The following is a 24,485-nucleotide window of genomic DNA, read 5'->3' on the forward strand; positions in this document are numbered from 1 at the left end:
CTGTCCGCAGGCCGGCCTTCACACTGGAGGGGACGGTAGTAGTACAGTGACCATTCTTTGGGCATTGCCTTGGGCATTTCTGGGAGTCCTGAGCCACTGTAAGGTAAAGCCCCCTCCTGACAGGGGTCTCTGTCTGCTTCTGAAGGCAGGACACACAGGCACAGGCATAGGCACCCAGTGACCCCAGGCAAGGCCTTGCCTACAGGAAGCACCCAGCACAGCCCTGCCTACACTCCTGACCCACGAGAGCCCCAGGCACAGGAAACAGGGGTTGGGTTAGGCCACTAAGTTTTTGCTTTGTTTTGTTCTTTAAATTTGATTGATTTATTTTCATTTTACTTAAGGGCAGAGAGACAGAGAGACCTTCTGTTTGCTGGTTCATTCCCCAAATGTCTGCGACAGCCAGCGTTAGGACAAGTGGAAGCCAGGAGCCCAGAACTCAACAGGGTATCCCCCATGGGTGGCAGGAACCCAAGCACTTGTGCCATCATCTGCTGCCTCCTAGGGTGCACATTAGTAGGAAGCTAGAATCGGAAACAGAGTAGCTGGAACTTGAACCACAGACTCTAACGAGCTCCCTCTGAGCTGATCTCAGCCACCCACCACCTACCACAAAGTCAAAGGTACTTTGTTACCCAGCAAGAGTGGTAGGAAGGAACTGCTGTTTTTGTGACAAAGACTCATAGAATTGACCATTATGTGGATGGGTAATTTGGATAGAAGTAACAAACAGAATTTTTTTTAAGAATTAAATATAGGGAAGGCCAAACAAAACACTAAGTCTTAAATACAGAACGAAGCAGTCTCCTGGTGAGCTGTCCCTGTGCCCCAGCCGCAGCCTCTGCCAGTGGCCCCAGGCGTGACCCAAGGCCTCATACCAGCTCACCTCCTCCCTTCCTAGCCCCAAACCAACACCACATTCCAGCCTTCCCTGAAGCCAGGGCAATAGCCTTGGATTAAACAAGCAAGCGGGCTGGGGGAGGGAGCAAAGTGCCACCAAAACCAAGTGTCTCAGTCACTTGAAAAGGGGGCTGTGAGAGTGCGCAAGCCGGCTCCCCACCAGAGGCAGCCGTCCACGGCCGCACAGGGCTGGTCCCAGGCATGCTCCGGCAGGTCCCCATGACAAGGTACTGCGTACACTCCCTCCCTGCCACGCAGCTCTCAAGAGGGGCAGGGACAAGAGCCTCAAGGTGAAGAGGAAGGGACAGGTGACCAAAGGCCTCCCTCGGCCCCTCAACAAGGACACCACAGGCGCTGTGGCTCCTAGGGAACGTGCACTCGAGAACAAAATCCCAGTGTTCACCTGCCGCTCGGCACAGACGCTCAGGTTTCTGTAGGAAAGACTTGCTCATGATGTCTTTGTAACATCAAATATTTATCAGGGTTTGACCTACACCATAGTAATCTGTACTCTGCCATGAACACATCCAAACCCTGCAGCCCACAGCCATCAGAGACCAAAACAGCACCCACAGAACTGCAGCAAGAGCTTCCGGAAAGACACAGAGGTGGCCCTCAGCTGCTGGGTCCAGTGCCCAGGGAGGCTGCGAGGAGCGGTGGGTGCAAACACATGAATTGTAGCTGCGGGCAGGAGGAATATCAGGTGCATCTCTACGCCCCGAGGGCTCAACTCCTACACTTAAATCCCTCCCACTGGAAGAGCCGGCTCCAGTTTCACCGAGCGAGCCAGCGTGAGAACAGGTCCTGCTCCCAGCACTGTCAGCACAGCCCCGGCACAGAGACGCCCGCACGCCGCATCCCAGCATTGCCACCTCTGGTAAGTGCTAACTGTTTCTCTGTCATTTTAAGTTTTCTTTAAAAGCTGCTCTCGGCTGTATCTTAAAATACCTGCTGGAGGAAGCTCCTGTCCGGGGCTGTTCTGAGGCTTACTCAGGACCTGCAGGTGCACTGCCAGCACACAGACCACGATTACAAAACCTCTGACAAGGCTGACACTTTATTGTAAAATCACCAACAAGTTTACTTGGAAATCAAGTCTTTGCTTCTGCTGTAAAATTCACAGAAGGTAAACCAAACATGAATTGACATTGTTGCTTACCTGTTCCTTACCTTGAAAGTAAACTACAACAGACTTCATCATAAAAAGGCAATATCATCCATCCATACACACACACACACACACACACACACACACACATACGATGATTAGACAGATGGTTTTAAAGTTTCCTTGATTTTACTGACTTGTAAAGTTTAACAAAAGGACTGTTAAGCTTACAAAATCAAAATTTAACCTGAAGTTGTTTCTGTTTGGTTGTTGAGTTTTTATATACACAGAGGGTTTTCTTCTTCTTCCTTTCTATGAAATTTCTCAGAAATTGAGATGAGAACAATTATGGTCCAAATCACTGGTCAATCTGAGCTCAGACTTCATTTAGGTAAAATCTAACATGTGTTACCATAATTTTTGTTTTGTATTAGGGTTTCAGACAGGTTTTTAAGGTGGTTGGGGTGCACACCGGGCTTGGTGGGAGCTATGTGCACTCACGGTGCTGAGCCCAGCCAGGCCCTGGTAGTTTTCTGGAGGCCGTGGCCGTCCTGGAGTTTAGCCTTCATTTTAAACCGAAAGTCTGGGAGGGAGTGGCGGTCAATCGCTGGAAAAGCTCAATTGGAGTAAAACTCACAGATCTCGTTCTTGCAACACCCAGTGGGCAGGCGACAATGGCGTGTCCTTGAGTTATGCAATAACGCCACATCACAATATCATAATTATAGTGTGCCCTTCACAACGTCTATCTGACGAGAGGGCTCCCTGCCAGACAGCCGGACACCACCAAAAGGAACATTACAGCATCATTTCAGGTCACAAGTTAGCCCAGCTTGCCACAGAAGTGTCCTATAAACCCAAGTTAAAAAAAAAAAATTCTTTTGTCCATTTTTCTAAATTCAAATGCCTTAGAAACTTTAAATACTCCAGCCACTCACTATTAACCTAACAACTGGCAACATTAACTGTCCACACTTAGGAACCTATCAAAAGACGGGGGCATCGGCAATTTAGTGCTGTAACAACCATGCAGACAAAACCCTGCGGCTGACCGAAACCACAGGCTGCACAAAGCGCTGTGTGGGCAGCTGTGCCCGGCGCCAGCAGCGCCCTCAGCCCAGGGACCTTCCAGAGGCACGCAGATCCTCCGACGGCCCAGAGACATTACGATACTCGTAGACAGTGGGAAAATCAGGGAAAGCTCATGCTGGGCCCTGGGCACGTGTCTGAGTCTCTGCCCCCCCACTGTTGTGAGCCCCTTTAGCACAGTGTCTACACGGGCTGCACAGTCCTGATGATTCCAAGAAGGAAGACACAGCCAAGCAGCTGCGAGGAAGAGACCCCAGGGGTAGGCGTTTCTGCAACAGCCACTTCCACCCCGAGTGGCGTCCACTGGGGAGTGGAAAGTCTGGTAAAGTGCTGGGCACACGTTAACCTCTCCGGTGCTAACACTGCAGCTCGTAATGAGAGGGACTCCTCCCCAGGGGAACTCTGCTCGCGGCCTCAGCGTGTCACACGGCGGCCATGGTGGGAAGAAGTCCCTGCTGAATGCTAATCCAAACGTACTGTAAACACTTAGAGTTCTGGGTTTCCTGTTTTGGCAACAATATACATTTTTTTTCACACCAGCAGCTGCCAGTGAGTACAAAGTCCAGCAGGCAGGAGCTGACCAGATGGAGACTGTTTCAAACCTGTGCCCGAGATCTAGGCGACTGACTTGAGGTCCCGCTGTCAGGTTTAGTTTCTTCATCCCTGTAAACCTCACTTGGGCAGGTGACTTCATGGCTGGAAAGCTTACAGAAGCATCTATTTTCCCCACTTCCCCACACTGCTGTTTTATAGACCTGTGACCCACAGCCTCTGGCAGCTGCGTCAGAGGCAGCTGCACAGTCCTGAGAGGTCAGCTTATCCAAACCGCCCGCACCCAGGCCTCCATCTCCTGAACAGGCCTGCAAGCAGCCAAACCCTGCAGCACTCCTGCCCCCGAGAACAGTGGCTCCAGGAGCCCTAAGCTGCTTTACTGACCTTGACAGCTGACAGAGCAAAAGACAGGCAGGCAGCTGGGACCAGACTTCAGACCCCGCCACAGTTGACAGAGAAAAGTACACACTAACATAAAAGCAATTATTTTGCAAATTACTGTTCTGTGAAGTACTACGATAACTTACATGACTACATCCAGAGAGACTGTGGGGAAAACTTAACCCAGCGGGGCTCACTTATCTGGGGGACTGAAGTCTCAGCAATACTGGAAATCGTGCTTCTACACAAACATCATCGTTTTGCTACGTACCCAGGGAGCTTCTGTCCCTCACGGCTCCTCCTGTCTTGGAGACTGGGGCTGGCGCATCCGCGTCCACCCTGGGCAGCGCTGGGACGCGGCGCTCACCTGATAAACATTTTGCAACTGTCATCATTCTGATCGCGAAGCTTCCAGCGAGTGGTGAAATCATCAGTTTTCAGATCTTTGCCGTAACAGATCCTATACAATCATGGGAACTCCACTTGCAGAGGTTCTCACGCCTTCAGAATCAGGCAGCACAATGAGGCGTGCCGGGACAGGCCCTGCTGACTTATCTGGCTGGCCCGGCACTCGGCTGCCATCAGGCACCCGCTTCTCCGCTTCCTGACGAGAGGCAGGGAAATTGTGCTTTTATCGCCCAGGGCAGATCTGCCCCCCAGGTACAGGCTGAACCATAAAGAATTATTTCACACTTTTTCTTTTAATAAGAGGGGAAATTAGAAAGACACAAAGCTATTATTACGTGTTTAATTTGCTCGGCTCTGACACGGTGCCTTCCAGCCTCTGCAGTGGCGCACACTGGGAGGGGCAGCACTACGCACAGCCCAGGCACCTGCGGGTCACCACCAGCCCCCCGGGAGGCGCACCGTCTGTCCGACACCTCAAAGGCAGCCAGCATTCTTACTGCTCATCTACAATGCAGGCTTCCCTATCACACCCTGCAGAAGCCCCACAGGGAAGGCTTTAGGAGTCAGCAGCACCCTTGCTCTACTCAAACACCTCTTAGTAGATCAGTATCTTAAAGAACTTAAATTCGTCAGCAGAGACATGGCAGGGGTGGGTGCAGTGGCTCTCTGTGTTTCTACGGAATATGAAGAGACACCAGCTTGTGGAGAGTAAAATCTGAGGGCTCTCCTAGATTTAAGGCATCCAAATGAAAAGGCAGGCTCCTCTCCTGCTGCTGTGCTGTGCGAGCAGAGAAAGGCAATACGTGTCTCAGATGTCCCCCGAGCCACTCCCTCTCCTTCCACCCACAATACTTTAAGCACCCCACTGTCTACTAAGAGTGGACTTCAAAAGTCTACAGAAAAGGGAATTAAAAGACAAGTTTATTTCGATGCAAAAAAAAAAAAAATTTGAAACCACACATGTCTTCTTAACCAGCAATTTTGCACAGTGTGTGGTGTGCGATGTAGGAGACAGCTCATCTATAAACCCTCACTCAGGACTGACTGCATCTGCTCAGCCCTTAAAGAGCAAAGCTGGGCCGGCGCCACAGCTCACTAGGCTAATCCTCTGCCTTGCGGCGCCAGCACACCAGGTTCTAGTCCCAGTCGGGGCGCCGGATTCTGTCCCGGTTGCCCCTCTTCCAGGCCAGCTCTCTGCTGTGGCCCAGGAGGGCAGTGGAGGATGGCCCAAGTGCTTGGGCCCTGCACCCCATGGGAGACCAGAAGTACCTGGCTCCTGCCATCGGATCAGCGCGGTGCGCCGGCCACGGCGGCCATTGGAGGGTGAACCAAAGGCAAAGGAAGACCTTTCTCTCTGTCTCTCTCTTTCACTGTCCACTCGTCAAGAAAAAAAAAAAAAAAGAGCAAAACTGCAGCTGGAAGCAGTTTTTGTTTGTTTGTTTTTGACAGGCAGAGTGGGCCATCCTCCACTGCACTCCCAGGCCACAGCAGAGAGCTGGCCTGGAAGAGAGGCAACCGGGACAGAATCCGGCACCCTGACCGGGACTAGAACCCGGTGTGCCGGCGCCACAAGGCGGAGGATTAGCCTAGTGAGCCGCGGCGCCGGCCAGCAGTTGTCTTTAATCATCTCCATTTAATTTTATAAATCATTTGAAAATATTTAGATGCTACAGAACTTTCCTTTCTCACACTTTTTCCATCATAAAAGGGCGGGGCTTGAATCCTCACACAACCACAAGCTTGTCCTGAGACACGGCCACCACGGGTTGGTCCAGGCAGCAGCTGCCCTTTGCTGGCAGCTTCAGGGGAGGAGGCAAACTGAGGGCCCGGGGTGCCAAATAGCATAAAAGGAAACCCAGCTGGGGGAATGAGGGAGGAGCAGAGGGTGGGCCTGCCCTGGGCAGACTCACAGCCCTGCCAGGTCCTAGAGCCCCAGCAGAGGTGGACACCACATCCCTATCTGCCAAGTGCCAAGGACCTGAGTGGGCACAGCCAGAAGCAGAGTCCACTCCCTAAGATGCTAGCACCGCTCGCAATCTGGCCCCTTGAACACGGGGCTATAAAGCCTTGCTCTGACCACTTGGAGGCATACCCAGGAAAGGACGGGGTGAACCTGTGAGTCTCTCCCAAGGCTGAGGGCAGAGAGAGGACGGGGGCGGGGGGTGCAGCCACCACGGGGGCTTCCAAGCACACGTGGCAGCACTGCAGACTAGCTGTTCAGCACACATGTAGCAGTTACACTCACATGGAGACAAACAGAAGGGTGGGGCACCTGCAGGGAGAACACAGCGAGGACACGGCTAAGCAGCAGGCCTGCCCTGAAGCGTGTCACCGAACACTCGCGTTTTCACAGCAGTCAGGCAGAGGCACAGTGCCAGATCCCCGTTCAGAGACCCTGCAGGAATGGACCAAGGAGGCTCAACTTCGGCCCCCTGCAAAGCAGGCCTAGATTATGGGATAAAATTTCCCAAACTCCAAGAATTGTAGGTATTCTCAAAACTGACACTAAACACTCCACACACCACATGTCTCCTGGCCCAGAGCACTTCTTCCAGGTCAGACTTGAGAAAACAGAGCACAGTGAGGGGCGTGGGGGCGGTGGCACCTGCTCCGCCTCAGGAGTGGGCGGAGCAGAGGCAGGCGCTGGGTGCTGCCGCTGCGCAAGTGGGTGCTCCCAGCTGCTCGGTGGTGCGGGCGAGGACCCGTCCTGACCCCAGACTCTGTCTTCCACTGCAGGCCAGCACCTTCCTCGTCAGAACCGCGGCACGTGGAGCTGTCTCCAAACAAGAGCTTGGGAAGCAAAGCCAGAGCCACTCGGCTTCAAAAAAGCCACCGAGCCCAAGCTGAGCGGCAGTCAGCAGCGACTCCGCCCGGAAGACCAGAGTCTGAGACAGAAGAGGACAATGAGTCTCCTCAAAGAGCGGAAACCAAAGAAGCCACATTACATCCCCCGGCCCCCAGGAAAGCCCTTCAAGTACAAATGCTTCCAGTGCCCCTTCACCTGCAACGAGAAGTCTCACCTTTTCAATCACATGAAGTACGGTCTCTGTAAGAACTCCATCACTTTAGTTTCAGAACAAGACCGGGTCCCCAAGTGCCCTAAAGCTAACTCGCTAGACCCTAAGCAAACCAACCAGCCAGACCCCACGGCTAAGCCAGCTTCTTCCAAGTCGGCCACAAATGGACACTCCAGCTTTGACTCGAAGCTTCAACACAGCTTTCCCAAGGAGGACGTCAAGGAAAACGTGGAGCTGAAAGCTCGGGGAGCCCACAAGTGCCCACAAAAGCCAGGCCTCCACAAGGACACAGCACCCCTGAGTCCAGTCCCAGAAGCTGCCCTGGGCCCCCAGGCTGCCCTGGAAGGCGTGGTACGGCCTTCAGCATTTGTTCCAGTCGGGGAGCACAGACTGAAAGGGCCAGAAAACACAGAGGCACCAGAGATGCTGGCGGTAGCGCCCCCCACAGCCAAAGCCGCTGCTTTCCACACTAAGTCAGCCTTCCACACTCCTGGCTACCCCTGGAAGGCCGGCTCTCCATTCCTGCCACCCGAGCTTCCACACAGAATGCCGTCGACAAAGGGCTTCAGTGCCATTCCCCCCTACGTGCACCCCACTGTGCCAGAGTATCCCCCACACTTCCACGCCGAGCACGGACTAGCCACCATCTACTCCCCCTACCTCCTGGCTGGGAACGCCTCTGAGTGTGACACACCTCTGCTGTCCCTCTATGGAGCCCAAGACCAAAGGCCCTTCCTGCCTCACCCAGGGCCGATCCCTAAGCACCTGAGTCCATCTCCATCAACATACGATCACTACAGATTTTTCCAGCACTATCCCTCCAATCTGCCGATTCCCTATGGGTTTTACAGACCAGAGTCGGCATTTTCCTCCTACGGCCTCAGGCTGCCCGCCGTGGCCGGCATCACGCGGGATCAGAGCTCACACCCACTGGAGGAGGCTGCGCTGCTCTATGCAGCCTCAAGTCCTTCCAGGTCAAACCCTCCCTCCGCCCACAAGAAGCAGACCGAGCCTGAGAAGGAAAGTCCACCTCCAGAGGCTAAAGACCCTTCCAAAGACAGGCAGAGGGACACCGAAGGGGCCAAAATGAGCCCCCGTGAGGGCAGCGCAGCCACAGGCTCCCCAGGGAGGCCCAGCCCCACCACGTTCACGCAGACCAGCCAGACCTACGAGGGCCTGTGTGACCTCTCCAACAAGCCCGCCACGTGCACCCTGGGACGGCTCCACCAGCCAGAGCACAGCCCCACGGCCTTCAAATCCGTCCCGAAAAGCCACGAATGCCTACACTCCGAGGACCCTGCAAAGGGGACAGAGTCTCCAAACAGGTAAGAAATTTCATTTTCAAAGCTTCCAAGTAAGGTTTTCGGTTTGCAATTAGCCACGTTTACACTGGCTCAAAATCTTTACCGCGTCACTTTCTAAGCCCTTCTCTCAACTTCTTCCAGCCTGAAGGCCACAACCAGAGACCCTCCCGTCCAGACAGGAAGCACCACTCTGGTCATGGAGGTTGTGCCTTCCAGCCCAGAGGACAGCTCCAGGACAGGCCCTCTCAACCTCTCCAAGAAACCAGAGGCCAAACTGGCAGCAGCTCATGGCCCCGTGTACAGAGGCTGCCTCCTGGAGGAGTCCCCCAGCTTCGTGGAGCTACAGGACCTGCCCCTCAACCTCTCGGTGAAGGACCCCTGCAATGCCCGGCCCCCAGGGCCCACCTTGCCCAGCCCGCCCCCAGGCACAGAGCCTGATGAGGCTGCTGCTGCCCATCAGGAAGAAACAGGAAGTCCTGGGGATGGGCCAAGCCACACCAAGCCACACAAGGACAGCCCCAGCGCTGACAAGGCCCCAGCATCAAGCCCAGCAGGGAAGGCCCGCGATGTGTGCGAAGAGGACAGCAGCGACGAGCAGAAGCAGACAGCAGCTGTGGCCCTGTGCCAGCTGGCGGCCTACAGCCCAGGAAATGTCAGGCTGGGCGACGGGGAGCCCGCAGCCCAGGAGTCTGCCTGCCCACAAGATGCACCCCCTCTCGGGTGCACAGAACGCCAGGAGGCTCAGTGTGACCTCAGACCCAGAGGAACAAAGAGGACAAGTCACAGAGACGCGGGGAAATCCCAGCCAGCAGCTAAGAAGGGGAAGCCGAGTGACACGGCCAGAGTGTTCACTCTCCGGAAAAGAACCCGAGTGTCCTAAAGCCAGAGTATGAGGCTCGCGGCACCCACACCCCACCCGAGGCAGGACCTTCTCCTTTCCCCCGGGCAGTTCCTAAAACTGCAGCTTCGTTTTTTTCTTTCCAAAAATAAGTCTGCAGTTCAGTTTGTTTTTTGTAAATATTAGAAGGTGTCTCCACTTTTGGTTAAAGACACATCTGAGTGACTCACGCCCTAACACTGTGAGTTGAACTTCGGCTCTCACATTTGCAACACACCAGACTCAACGTACAGAACTAGAGGTAACGTGTAGATATACGCCATCCTGCAGAAGGGCCTCTGACAAAGCTCTTACAGATACTGTAGCACTAGAACAAATCGTCTGAACTGTTTTTTATTAAGTACAGTCGTGTGTTTCGTTTTGAAGCAAATAGAAGTTACTGGGAAACATGCCAGGAAAACAAACATTTTTAACCCTAGCATTCAAGTATTGCATGGAGAGTGCTGTGACTCTATGTGACTGAACAACACACAAACATCGCGAGGTTATTTATGCAATTAACTTATTTCCTTACGGAAATGGTACTGCTGGTGAAGGTATTACCAATTTATTCTATTTGCTTATAATGTTACAGTAAGTTTTTGATTTATGCAGCCTAATTTTCCACTCCTTACAATGTCCATGTTATTCATGTTCCAATAAACTCCTGGTCAGTGCTAAGCACCCATCCACAAGAGACAAACGCAGGTCTGTGCTGTCCATGGGCCTTCTTACCATGAGGCCCCATGAAAAGGGGCATCCACTAGGATAAACTGAGAGCGCAAACAGGGTGTATGCATGTGCACTCTGTGTACAACATGGGCATGTGTGCACATGCACACGTAACATGGGTATGTGTGCAACATGTGTGTCTGACAGGGGTAACTGCTGTGTGTACATGTGTATACGTGCTGAATGTGTGACATGGGAGTGGTGTGTGCTATGTGTGCAATGTGTGTGTGCACATGTGCTGTGTTGTGTATAAAACGTGTAGCTGTGTATGCAATATGTATATGTTGTATGTACATGTGTGTATGTGCTGTATGTGTAACATGGGAGTGGTGTGTGTGCTATGTGTGCAACATGGATATGTGTTGTGTGTATATGTACTATGTGTGCAACATGCGTATGTGCGCATATGCTGTGTGTACATGGCATGTGTGCTCTTTGCAATATGCTGTGTGCATGTGTGCAATGTCATGTATGCACACAGTGCTATGTGTGCAATGTCGTGTGTGCATACACTATGTGTGCAACACAGCATGTATGCATCTGTACTGTGTATACAACATGGGCATGAATGTTGCATGTGCAACATGGCATGTGTGCACGTTTGTGTGAATCAGTGGTCCAAGGGGTCCTCAGGCCTCAGAGCACTTACAAGCTCCGCCTGAGCCGGGCTGCTCCATCCCCTCCTCCCCTTCCTCCTCCTCTTGAGAGCCCGCCCTCTCCCGGGTGCTCAGCGTCAGCTGGGAGTGCTAAGGACAGCGGCTCTGGCACTGTGTGGGAAACCTTGCTGTGACACAGGTGGTCCTCAATCCACGGCTCTCTCAGGACAGCAGAGGTCCTGATGAAGCTGTCCATTGACGGGGAACACCGTGCTCTGGGGAAAACCTGGGGAACATTCCAACAAACCCTGCGAAGACAAAACCCCTGCCAATCCTGTTTCCTACTGATGCGAGTGAGGCCTGCTGGCACTGAGACAGCCCTGCCTTGTCCTGGCGAGCACACAGGAGAGCCCGGACTGAAGTCGCCACACCTCCGTAAAGCATTAGTTTATGTTGTTTTGGTGAACTTTGTACTAACAGATACTTTTTCAAAAACCCAATCTAGAAAACTCTGTTTTTAACTTTTTATTTATTTATTTGAAAGGCAGAGAGACAGAGAGTTCCCAGCCACTGGCTCACTCCCCAGATACCCACAACAGCTCGGTCTAGGCCAAAGTTAGGAGCCAAGAACACAATCCACGTGGGCAGCAGGAGCCAATCACACGAGCCTCTGCCACCGCCTCCCCAGGCCTGTTTTAGCAGGAAGCTGGAGTCAGCAGCCAGCGCCAGGAGTGCAAGCTCCGGTGCAGGATGAGGGAGTCTGAGCTGCTGGGCCAAAAGCCGGCTCCTCAGAAACCCTGAAACACTCAGCACCTAACAGCAAACACGACACGCACGGTCAGTTCCCATTCACACACTTGTAGAAACACAACAGGGAGGTCAATGAAAGACTCCTAACACACACAGCTGGAGTAGGATAAAATCCTCTGGGAAAAGCAAATGGAGCTATGGATTCAAAGACAAAAGGAAAGGATGGAATTTCCTGCCAAAGAAACATTTGGGATTTTCAGTGGAGATGGCAGATGTGAGATCATCATAACACCCAGACCCTCTGTGTGTGGGAGATGCACCTCTCTCTCTGTTCGCCTCTGCCTCTCTGTAACTCTGCCTTTCAGGCAGACTGATAAATATTTTTAAAAAGCGGGGGGGTCTGGGAAGGGGACACTGTGGCGTGGAGGATGGAGCCGCTGCCTGCAGTGCCGGCATTCCATGTAGGCGCCAGTTCCAGTCCCAGCTACTCCACTTCCCATCCAGCTCTCTGCTATGGCCTGGGAAAGCAGTGGAAAATGGCCCAGGTCCTTGGGCTCCTGCCCCACATGGGAGGCCCAGAGGAGGCTCCTGGCTCCTGGCTTCAGATCGGCGCAGCTGCAGCCATTGCAGCCATCTGCAGAGTGGGCCAGCAGATGGAAGACCGACCGACCGACCTCCCTCCTTCCCTCCCTTTCTCTCTCTCTCTCTCTCTCTGCATCTGCCTCTATAACTCTGCCTTTCAGGTAGATGGATAAATCTTTAAAAAAAAAAAAAAGTTGGGGCCAGCGCTGTGGCATAGCAGGTAAAACTGCCACCTGCAGTGCTGGCATCCCATATGGGCGCCAGTTCAAGTCCTGGCTGCTCCACTTGCGATCCAGCTCTCTGCTATGGCCTAGAAAAGCAGTAGGACATGGCCCAAGTCCTTGGGCCCCTGCACCTGCATGGGAGACCTGGAAGAAGCTCCTGGCTCCTGGCTTCGTATTGGTGCTGCTCTGGCCATTGCAGATGGTGCCTCTGCCTCTCCTTTTCTCTCTGTGTTAACTAAATAAATAATTTTTTTTTAAAAGTGATGCAACCACAGTTTCATTTTTAAAAGACAGTATTTGGGGCAGCAAATAAAATGCTTTTCAACTGGTTGCTTTTGTATAAAACCAAAGGAACCTACTTGTGAGGGGTGCTTAGCACACATGCTGCAATCTGCCCCCCAGAATGCAGTGTGGGCGCCAAGTGAGCACTGCTAGGCCCTCCAAGGACTGCATGAGTTCCCCTAAGGCTCACCCAAGGCTCACCCTGGAAAATCACACACCTCTGAAGGAGTTACAGTCTCACTGGCATGCCTGGCTCTTCCATGGACATACACCAAGATGTTCTGGCAAAGAACAAAAATATGACACCTCCTGCTTCCCAGCAAGCAGCCCTGTAGGAAACAGTGGCAGCAGTGACCGTATATCAGACTTGATCTCCTGCACTAAGGACCCAAAGCCAAGGACAGGGCCCTGCAGACAAGGAGTTCTTGCCTCCCACCTCATGCCGCAAGGACACACTTCCGCATCAGAGGCCCAGAGTCAGAACACTACCTTGCATCAGGCATCACCTTCAACCACAAACACCAGTCAGTGGGGTGCCACCTGGGGTGCAAGGGTCACTCCACTGGCCCAGACCGCCCCGGTCTGCAGCATGGAGTCGCCTCTGCAGAAGCTTCACCCTCCTGATGCGACAACTCTCACCAGCCAAGGCAGGCCCTTGCACTTGTCTTCAAAAGCAGAGTAGATCCTGGAGCTATATAACAAAATAGCACCACTGATTTTTTTTTTTTTTAACTACACTACCTTTTTTTTTTATTATTTTTTTTTTATTTTTGACAGGCAGAGTGGACAGTGAGAGAGAGACAGAGAGAAAGCTCTTCCTTTGCCGTTGGTTCACCCTCCAATGGCCGCCGCGGCCGGCGCGCTGCGGCCGGCGCACCGCGCTGATCCGATGGCAGGAGCCAGGAGCCAGGTGCTTCTCCTGGTCTCCCATGGGGTGCAGGGCCCAAGCACCTGGGCCATCCTCCACTGCACTCCCTGGCCACAGCAGAGGGCTGGCTTGGAAGAGGGACAACCGGGACAGAATCCGGCGCCCCGACCGGGACTAGAACCCGGTGTGCCGGCGCCGCTAGGCGGAGGATTAGCCTAGTGAGCTGCGGCGCCGGCCTACACTACCTTTCTACATTCATGCAGGACCCAAACTCTGAGCTAAACTTGATAATCTATCAAAAAGTGAAGTGGAGATTACCACACAACCCAGCAGTTCACTTCTGGGCATACACTCAACAGTCTCAGAAAGCTACAGGCTACAGTCACAGCAGCGGTGTCCATCGGCAGTGCGTCCTTAAAAAGAAAGGACATTCTCACCCATGCCATGACACAGATGAACCCTGAACACCTAACACTGAGATACCCCAGGCCACAGGACCAAGCACTGTGTTTCCACAGGGTCCCTAGAATGGACACATCTGCAGAGGAGAGTGTAGAAGGGAGGGAGATGGGGCCATGCCTTCCCCAAGGGCGACCAGCTTCAGACGGAGACGTGGTGATGGCTGCACAACAGTGCAGGGGATGATGTCACAGAGCTGTATGCTTAAAAATGCTTACAATCAGGGCAAGCACTGTGGAGTAGCAGGTAAAGCCACCGCCTGCAGCACAGGCATCCCATATGGGAGCCAGTTCAAGTCCCAACTGCTCCACTTCCGATCCAAACTCTGCTATGGCCTGGGAAAGCAGTGGAAGATGGCCCAAGTCCTTGGGTCCCTGCACCCTTGTGGGAGACCTGGAAGAAGCTCCTGGCTCTGGATCGGCACAGCTCCGGCCGTTGCGGCCAATTGGGGAATGAACCAGCAGATGCCGGAAGACCTCTCTCTCTCTGCCGCTCCTTCTCTCTCTGCATATCTGTGGTACTCTGACTTCCAAATAAATAAAAATCTTTAAAAAAAAAAAAAAGGTTAAAATCAGAGCCAGCTTTGTGGTATAAGGGGTCAAGCCGCTGCCCGCAACAGTGGCGTCCCATATGGGTGCTGGTTCGAGTCCTGCTTTGCTTCCAATCCAGCTCCCTGCTAATGCACCTGGGAAAGCAGAAGAAGATGGCCCAAATCCTTGGTCCTTTGCACCCACGTGGGAAACCCAGAAGCAGCTTCTGGCTCCTGACTCCAGCCTGATCCAGCCCTGGCCATTGTGACCATTTAGGGAGCAAACCAGCAGATAGAAGACCTCTCTCTCCCCATCTCTTTCTCTGTAATTCTGCCTTTCAAATAAGTAAAATCTTTTTTAAAAAAATGGTTAAAATAAAAAACTTTTGTTCTAGAAATATATTTTGCCACAATTTTTTAAAAGCAATAATGTAATATACCAAAAACAAATGAAGTATATACTTTAAGTGGGCTTACTATGTTGTGGATGAATTACTAGTTAAACAAAGTTGAATTCACATTTAGAAACCATCACTCCACCATTCCGAGCAGCCCTCTCTGTGGCAGCTGCTATCTGCCCACGGCACGACTCCACCCTCAACCAAAACACCCCATTCTGCAGGGAAGGAGGGGCAGGGGCACTCACTCACTCACCAAGGAGAGAGCGGCTCCCACCCAGAGTGCAAGCCGTGGGCTTCAGTGCTCGCAAGCCAGAACGGCCACAGAACTCAAACAAAGCAGGTGGTTAGCAGGGCACTTGGACCCCGGGGCTGTGTCTGCAACTCAGGTCAGAGCCTATCCCTCCAGGCCGAACCAGGTGCACAGGCCTGGGGCAGAGGCTCTGCAAAAGGGAATGCAGCAGCCCAGGCAGGAACACCAAGCCCACAGGAGCTGGCAGCCCTGGGCCAGCCTCTGCATCAGACCCCACACAGCCCTGGAAGACAGGGGACATAGCACACATGCTATGTCTTTTCTGGGAAACACAAACTCCTGTGCCACTGACTTTGCACCCAGGGTCCTGCGCCTAGCTGAACCCCTTCCTTAGACATAAAGCCATCCAGGACCTTCAATCACGTGTGCCTGGGGGGCTGGGTCAGCAGCTCCCAGCCCTCGCAGGACGGGCCTTTCTGGTGGAATCCTACTTTTGCTGGACATATCCTCACACAAGGCGACAAATGACGTCAAAAACTATGGCAAAGCAAGGAGATGCATGAATCGGCTCCTCCACCACAACAGCCTCGGGGCTGGAACACACTGAGAGAATGAGTGTTTTCCAAACTCTGGATCCTAACCAAACACTTGCAGCAGCCAGGGGAACGCTCGCAGAAGAAAGCTGCAGCACTTCTGCATCTCCTGAGACCTCAGGCCCTGGAACTGCTAAGGCAACGAACAGGCTCCCGGGACCTAACAGAGCAGTCAGATCTAGAAAACACTCCCACAAAGGCATTCGACTACAGGGTGACTGCAGTCCCCGAAGAGGGAGAATCTGCCTTCCAGACAAGTGGAAAGATGGCCAAGAATGAGGGAAACGTCTGCAGACCACGCTCACACCACGAAGCCAGGAAACCATGAAGAATCCACGCAACAATGAGAGAAAACGCACCTATACAACGAGCAAAGGACCAGAATGCAACGAGTGCTGCGGCTGTCTCAACAACATGAACTCACGTATCCTTGATTTTTTCTCAGCTTCACTGAGATGTATTTCATCTTCCATACCCAGTAGTTCCACTCCTGGGTTTATACACAGGAGACATGAAAACAACAGGTCCACACAAAAACCTCTAGACAGTGTTTGCAGCAGGATTATCTGTGACGGTCAAAAGGTGGACGACGACCCAGATGCCCAACAACTGCAGAAGGAATGAGCAGCATGTGGTCTATCTGCACAATGCACGCTGATCAGAAGGAACATCTGTGTGTCTCTCTCTGTAACCCTGCCTTTCAAATAAATTAATAAGTCTTTTAAAAATATATGTCACAGGAGCCAGCGCTGTGGCGCACCAGGTTAATGCCCTGGCCTGAAGCTCCAGCATACCAGATGGGTGGCAGTTTGAGACCCAGCTGCTCCACTTCCGATCCAGCTCTCTGCTATGGCCTGGGAAAGCAGCAGAAGATGGCCCAAGTCCTTGGGCCCCTGCACCCGCATGGGAGATCCGGAAGAAGCTCCCGGCTCCGGCTTTGGATCGGCACAGCTCCGCCCATTGCAGCCAATTGGGGAGTGAACCATGGGATGGAAAACCTCTCTCTCTGCCTCTGCCCTCTCTTCTCTCTCTGTGTAACTCTGACTTGCAAATAAACAAATAAATAAATCTTTTAAAAAATAAAATAAAAATTTATGTAACAAATTTGGGCTGGCACCGTGGTGTAGCAGGTAAAGCCTCCGCCTGCAGTGCTGGCATCCCATATGGGTGCCAGTTCAAGTCCCGGCTGTTCCACTTCCCATTCAGCTCTCTGCTATGGCCTGGGAAAGCAGTAGAAGATGGTCCAAATCCTTGGGCCCCTGCACCCGCGTGGGAGACCCAGAAGTAGTCCCTGGCTCCTGGCTTCAGATCAGTGCAGCTCTGGCCATTGCAGCCAACTGGGAAGTGAACCAGCAGACAGAAGACCTCTCTCTCTGCCTCTCATTCTCTGTGTAATTCTGACTTTCAAATAAATAAGTAAATTATATATGTGTGTGTGTGTGTGTGTGTAACAATAAACAGTGCATGTTCTGTCTACACAACATGTTCAACAGTAAAAACAATGAAGAAAAAAAAAAAAAAAACGGCCGGCGCCGCGGCTCACTAGGCTAATCCTCCGCCTTGCGGCACCGGCACACCGGGTTCTAGTCCCGGTTGCCCCTCTTCCAGGCCAGCTCTCTGCTGTGGCCTGGGAATACAGTGGAGGATGGCCCAAGTGCTTGGGCCCTGCACCCCATGGGAGACCAGGAAAAGCACCTGGCTCCTGCCATCGGATCAGCGCGGTGTGCCGGCCACAGCGCACCGGCCGCGGCGGCCATTGGAGGGTGAACCAACGGCAAAGGAAGACCTTTCTCTCTGTCTCTCTCTCTCACTGTCCACTCTGCCTGTCAAAAAAAAAAAAAAAAAAAAGCAAACAAACAATGAAGGCCGGCACTGCGGCTCACTAGGCTAATCCTCCGCCTGCGGTGCCGGCACCCCGGGTTCTAGTCCCAGTTGGGGCGCCGGATTCTGTCCCAGCTGCTCCTCTTCCAGTCCAGCTCTCTGCTGTGGCCCGGGAGTGCAGTGGAGGATGGCCCAGGTCCTTGGGCCCTGCACCCGCATGGGAGACCAGGAGGAAGCACCTGGCTTCTGGCTTCGGATCGCAACGCGCCAGCCGTTGCAGCCATAGCGGCCACTTGGGGGTTGAACTAACAGAAAAAGGAAGACCTTTCTCTCTGTCTCTCCCTCTCACTGTCCACTCTGCCTTTCAAAAAAAAACAGTAAATACAATGAAGAAGACAAGTACTTGGCATAATATTGTAGGGATACTACTCGCGATGCCCACATCCTGTACCAGACTGCCTGGGTCCAAGCCCCAGCTCCACTTCAATTCCAGTTTCCTGCTCATGTGCACCCTGGAGTCAGCAGGTAATGGCTAAAGCAGTTTGGTACCTGCCACCCACATGGGAGACCCAGACTGGCCTGGCTTTGGCCTGGTCCAGCCCCAGCTTTTGACAGTATTTGGGAAGTAAACTAGCGGGTGGAAAATCTATACCTACTACCTATCTGCCTTTCAGATAAATTGAAAAAAAGGTTTAAGACTGAATTACTAACACATGTTACATCGCAGATGAAGATCAAAAACATACACTACATGAAATAATTAAGACACGAAGACCACATAACACAGATCCCATTTTTATGAACTGTTCCAGAAAGGCAAATTTATAGACAGAAAGCAGAATGGGGACACTTAGGGTTCAGGGCGTTGGGAGAATACAGAACTGCTCTGAGAACAGGGTTTCTTTTGGGGGCAACAAAAATGTTTGTCGCAATTTGTGAACTCAAGAGGTTTCCCATAGCCTTGGCAGCTCATGACAAGACTTGGGTGACTACTGACGTCATAAATAAGAGTGTCAATTGTTAAATCAACAACAGGAGCCACTGTGCACTTACTCCCCACATAGGATCTCTGTCCTTAATGTGTTGTACTATGAGAATTAATGGTAAAATTAGTATTCAAACAGTACTTTATACTTTGTGTGTCTGTGTGGGTGCAAACTGTTGAAATCTTTACTTAGTATATACTAAGTTGATCTTCGGTATAGAAAGATAATTAAAAATGAATCTTAATGAAGAATGGGATGGGAGAGGGAGTAGGAGATGGGATGGTTTGCGGGTGGGAGGGTGGTTATGGGTGGAAAAACCACCATAATCCAAAAGTTGTACTTTTGAAATTTATATTTATTAAATAAACTTTTTTTTAAAAAAATGTTCTGAAAGTAAACAGTGATGATGGTCACACAACTCTAACCACAATAAGAACCACTTAACTGTCCATCTTTAAAAACTGTTTTTATAGGGGCCGGTGCTGTGGTGTAGTGGGTAAAGCCACCGCCTACAGTGCCGGCATCCCATATGGGCGCCAGTTCAAGTCCCAGCTGCTCCACTTCTGATCCAGCTCTCTGCTGTGGCCTGAGAAAGCAGTGGAAGATGGCCCAAGTCCTTGGGCCCCTGCACCCACGTGGGAGACCTGGAAGAAGTTCTTGGCTCCTGGCTTTGGATCGGTGCAGCTCCGGCCGTTGTGGCCAGTTGAGGAGCGAACCAGCAGATGGAAGACCTCTGTCTCTCTCTGCCTCTCCTCTCTGTGTAACTCTTTCAAATAAATAAATAGAATCTTAAAAAAAAAAAAAAAAAACTGATTTATGTATGTGAAAGACAGTATGAGCTGGTTCACTCCCCAGTGTGGGCAATGGCTCTGACTGGGCTGGGCCAAAGCCAGAAATCAGGAACTCAATCCAGGTCTCTCACGTGCAGTAGCAAGAACCCAGTTATTTGAGCTGAAACTGCTGCCTCTCAGGGTCTGCATTAGCAGGAAACTGGAGCCACAACATTGAATCCTGGTACTTACCCAGCTTAACTACTTGGCCAAATGCCTGCCCCCCAACTGTCCACTCTAATAGGTGAACTTTAGGGTATGTGACTTGTATCCCAGTAAAGCTGTTTTGATTTAAAAAAAAAAAAAAAAAAAAAAAAAAACACACATGGACAGCCTTTTGGCCCAGAGGTTAAGCTGTCAAAAGCACCCCACACAGAAATGTCTGAGTGCAGTTCCCAGCTCCAGTTCCTGATCCAGCTTCCTGCTGACACAGATCTGGGAGGCAGCAGCAACAGCTCACCAGACACCTGGGCAGCATTCTGAGCTCCAGCCCCAGATGCGGTGGGTACCTGCAGAATGAACCAGCAGATGAGAACTCGCTCTCTCATCTGTTTGCCTCTTAAATGAACAAGTTTTGAGGACAAAAGCAGAAAAATTAAACAGAAATTACAGGCCCCAAAAGATCCCATCTGTCACTGAGCCAAGCACCAGCATGGCTCAGACGACCCAATGATGGACAGAAGCCACCTCCTGAGTACAAATGCTCCTTTGGTAACACTGTGGGGACAGTGTCCATCCTTCCAGACACCCTTTCCTTCTGCCCACACAGGACACCCCCAGCCACCCCAGGGGCTGTCCACACCAGCCACAGCAGCCACTGACAGCCACGGCCCAACATGTGGTCTGGGGCTCATGGTCCCTCCACACCCACCACATCATACCCTGCTGCCTTGCCAACTCTGCAGGTGCCGAGCACCAGGGCCCACATATACCTGTGGGGACTACAGCTGCAGTACTCTCTGTGGACAACAGGGTGAAACGTGGTTCCCAAGGGTAAAAAAAAAAAAAAATCAGACATTCCCAGGGTTCATGGCCCCCAAAAGCCAGGTGTTTAGGATATCTGCTGTATAAAAATCAGATTTAGGAAGTTCCCAGGGGAAAGACAGGCCACAAGACATGCATCTAACACGTTCCTCCTGGAAAGCACTGTGTGTGCTCCCAGCTGGGCCACACGGGGCAGGCAGGGGCAGGTGAAGACTAGGATGTGCCCCAGCAGCCTTGGCGATACAGGGGAACGTGCTGTAGCTACTTACCCTCTGTGAGTCGCGATGGGAGCAAGAGGCCTCGCCTGCCCAGTTCTGCCAGTGCCAGACACCCGCCGTGCCACGCCTTGTCTGTCTCCTGAAAACTGAGAGCAAAGGCATACTGTCAGCTGTCCGCAAGGACATGAGACCGCCAGGCTGCCAGGCCCTGCTCTGGGCCATCAGTGAGCTTCTGAAACATCAGCTGGATGAGGAAACACAACAGTCCACTCTGTGGGTGCAGCCACAGGCACAGACCTCCTGTCAATGGGGAACAGTCCTGGGTCAGCCCCTGGAGCCACATCCAGTGATGGCCACTGTGCAGGGGTGCCACAAGGGGTCCTCCCGCTGGGGCAGTGACACTCCAGCTACCCCACACAAGCAGCAACACCCTCACATTCGTCAAAGTGCTGACACCTCCGACAGGCCAGGCTCCAACAGGGATTCCACCAAATGCAGATGGAGCCTGCAAAGAGCAGGAAGGTCCTGCCTGCGTGATACCACACTGTTCACTGCAGCAAGCAAATCCAGCGTAAAAAAAGGATTTTTTGGCACTATAGGAAGTATGGACTTTTAACAAAGAAGTTTTAAGTAATATTTTATATTTAGTAAAAATTTTCCTGAAGTGGTTCAGCAGCTCTTTTAAGGGTATGATCCTCGCATTATAATCAGTGAAAGTAATTCTTTCTTTCTTAGAGTGATCAGAGTTGTTCTAAGTTTCCAATATATTTTGTTACCAATATAAACATGGAGATAATTCTCACCAAAAAGGAAAACGACTACAGGACTTTTATTGATTCTGATTACTTTGACAGCAAAGAAATGTTTAGGAAATCCAGTAAGTTGCATACCTAACTGTAAAAATTCACAAGGATACTCAGACAGGAGTCTGAGTGACAGGGGTCACTTGGCCAACACCTCTCAAGTGCCAGGGTGCCCGAGGTCCTGAAAGGCGAGACAGACACAGACACAGAGGCCCCTCCCACTCACCACCAAGAAGGAAGTCAATCTTGATTACAATTTTTTTAAACTCTGGATGCTCATTATGAGTCTGCCAAAGGCTGTGACTGTTTCTAAAACTTAGTGTCAGTACTCTGTATCCCTTAACATTTTAACTAAAGATGCTCTACACTTGTCACAAAGATTGCCAAAGCAGAGGCCGGCACTGTGGCGTAGCGGATAAAGCCGGTGCCTGCATCCCATACGGGCACTGGTTCCAGTCCCAGCTGCTCCACATCTGATCCAGCTCACTGCTATGGCCTGGGAGAGTGGTAGAAGAATGGTTCAGGTGCTCGGGCCCCTGCACTCATGTGGGAGACCAGGAAGAAGCTCCTGGCTGCTGGTTTCAGATCAGAGCAGCTCCGGCCGTTGCGGCCACTTGGGGAGTGAACCAGAGGATGGAAGACCTCTCTGTCTCTCTTCCTGCCTCTGCCTCTCTGTAACTGTGCCTTTCAAATAAATAAACAAACCCTAAAAACAAACAAACAAACAAAAAACTAGAGTAAATGAGCTAGACAAGATCACAGACAGGGAGGGGAGAGCACGCAGCTGGGGTACAGCGTCAGCTTGCTCAGACATGCTAGGGCTCAGGGCCTGCCAAGGCTTCAGGCAGAGATGGACACAGGAGGCGGGGCCTCGAGTCTGCTGGTGCCAGGTGTCACCAGTGTCACCAGGCATGAGAGGACCTCACTCACCTACACACCAGGGCCCAGGAAGTCTCTCGTGTGGGGATGAGGCCACGAGTCTAGCTGAGAAGAGGAGGAGAGGAAACGCAAAGGAAGGCTCGAGGAAGGGCTGGATGAAGAGTCAGCTTCAAATTAGCAAGGGAACACACAGAAATACATAAAGACATAAGTGGGGGGTTGGCACTGTGGCGCAGCGGGTTAACACCCTGGCCTGAAGCGCCGGCATCCCATGTGGGCGCCGGTTTGAGACCCGGCTGTTCCACTTCTGATCCAGCTCTCTGCTATGGCCTGAGAAAGCAGTAGAAAATGGTCCAAGTCCTTGGGCCCCTGCACCCGCATGGGAGACCTGGAGGAAGCTCCTGGCTCCTGGCTTCGGATCAGCGCAGCTCTGGCCGTTGCAGCCAGTTGGGGAGTGAACCAGCGGATGGAGGACCAGATTTTCTCTCTCTCTCTCTCTCTCTCTCTCTCTGCCTCTCCTCTCTCTGTGTAACTCTGACTTTCAAATAAAAATAAATAAATCTTTAAAAAAAAAAAAAAAAAGAAGAAGAAGACATAAGGAGCCAAGGAGGCCGAGGTGGCGGGGCCCTGGCCCTCTAAGCTGTCCTCGCTGCTGTGCCACAGCCACTGCCCAGGGAAGGGCAGAACAGGGCTCATCCCAGCACTAACAACATGCCCATCAACCTCAGAAAGAACCGCAGGGCCACCCTAAAACCAGCCAGCAGAATCGTACGGAGAAGCAAACCTCATTCTCAACCCATACACTACTCCGAGAGGTAAGGAACACTTCCACAACACACAGCACAGAGGGAAAAGACCACTACTCGACATGCTATGTCCTACACTCCTTAACTTGCGACTGAGCAGGCTCGAGGCTAATGCAAGAGGACACCTGCTCCAGAAGGATAACATGCTGTGGGCTGACCTCAGACCTGTCTCCAGCGACTGACAAACGTGTGCTGGGGCACTCAAAAGTGCTGACAACACAACTTTCTGCACGCTAGTCACAGCCTCACAGTGACAGTCCCAGGAAACAGCAGCCAGCTAACAAATGGCAACAGCAAAACCAGGGTCCTGAGCAAGCAGAATGCCATTCTGAAACCAGGAGAGAGGTTTACACTGCAAAGTAAAACACCACAGGGAGGTGGCAGGAACAATGCCTCACGTGACACAGGTCTGCAGGCCCCACACTCACACCCCAGCCCGCACCCCCACCTTCCAGGGCCCACACGCCCCCAGGCTGAGGCAGCAGCAGCTCAACACAAGTGGCTCTAAGTTTAAATTTTAGTTCATTAAAATGAAGTTCAATTTCAAGTCCACACCAGCCTTATTTTTACTGTCTCAGCAGCCACGCCAGCCAGGACAGGAACTGACTCAGAACACTGTGCGCCACAGCACGTTCTAGAGACAGGTGGTCCCTCTCCAGGGGCAAAGAGCTCTGCGTGCATCTGCTCAAATGGACCCCGACACACCAGAAATAACTCGAGTTACCAAGCTTACATTCTACAGGGAAGCAAGAGGGCTGCTGGGGTCCTAACGAATAGCATGACTAAAAAATGTAAAAGGACATGAATAAAGAAAGCCACTGCTTTGCACATGGGGTTAAGCCCTAGGCATGCGTGTCTCTGTGACCCTCTCACATACCTGAAACAATCCAGCACAGACCCAACCACATCGTCTGCCAGCTCTCTGGGAAGTCTTCCAGCCATCCGACCGATTCTGGAAAAAGCAGTAACAACTGGTCAGTACCATCAGCCCATCATGGAGGGTGTCCACTAAACAGGAGCCGCCCCAAGTGCGTCTTTTCCTCCAGAGAACAGGCAAGGAGAAGATGACCCAAAGCAGGCCTTGAACACTGCTCAGCAATCCTCACCTGCCACAGGGGGTGTCACACTGAATAAGCAGACAGAGTGAGGAGCTCGTCCAGGCCTGCAGCAGGTGGATGCAAAGGGGCAAAGGAGCCTCGGGCACACAAGTGCCTGCAGTCAGCACACCTGTCACCACAGTACAGACGCTGCTGGCC

At 52.1% G+C, this 24,485-nt stretch overlaps 2 protein-coding genes across 3 annotated transcripts in view; one reads left to right on the forward strand and one right to left on the reverse strand.

Annotated features, from left to right (window-relative positions):
• Nucleotides 1-24,485, reverse strand: part of TBCD (tubulin folding cofactor D) — a 180,245-nt gene that overhangs the window by 107,785 nt on the left and 47,975 nt on the right. The window contains exons 12-14 of one of the 2 annotated variants that reach the window (XM_051838823.2): nt 24,107-24,181; nt 20,793-20,887; nt 4,302-4,397 (exon numbers count right to left, since the gene is read on the reverse strand). In XM_051838823.2, coding sequence (XP_051694783.2) covers nt 4,302-4,397; nt 20,793-20,887; nt 24,107-24,181 — 266 coding nt within the window. The remainder of the gene's footprint in view (nt 1-4,301; nt 4,398-20,792; nt 20,888-24,106; nt 24,182-24,485) is intronic. The other variant, XM_002723042.5, reaches the window with a different exon arrangement.
• On the forward strand, nt 1,644-10,339 carry ZNF750 (zinc finger protein 750). Its single transcript, XM_051838824.2, has 3 exons — nt 1,644-1,777; nt 7,175-8,780; nt 8,901-10,339. The coding sequence occupies exons 2-3, from the start codon at nt 7,342-7,344 to the stop codon at nt 9,637-9,639; spliced, it is 2,178 nt and encodes a 725-aa protein (XP_051694784.1). The 5' UTR covers nt 1,644-1,777; nt 7,175-7,341; the 3' UTR covers nt 9,640-10,339.

The sequence above is a fragment of the Oryctolagus cuniculus genome, chromosome 17 (genome assembly GCF_964237555.1).
Source record: "Oryctolagus cuniculus chromosome 17, mOryCun1.1, whole genome shotgun sequence".
Taxonomy (NCBI): Eukaryota; Metazoa; Chordata; class Mammalia; order Lagomorpha; family Leporidae; genus Oryctolagus; species Oryctolagus cuniculus.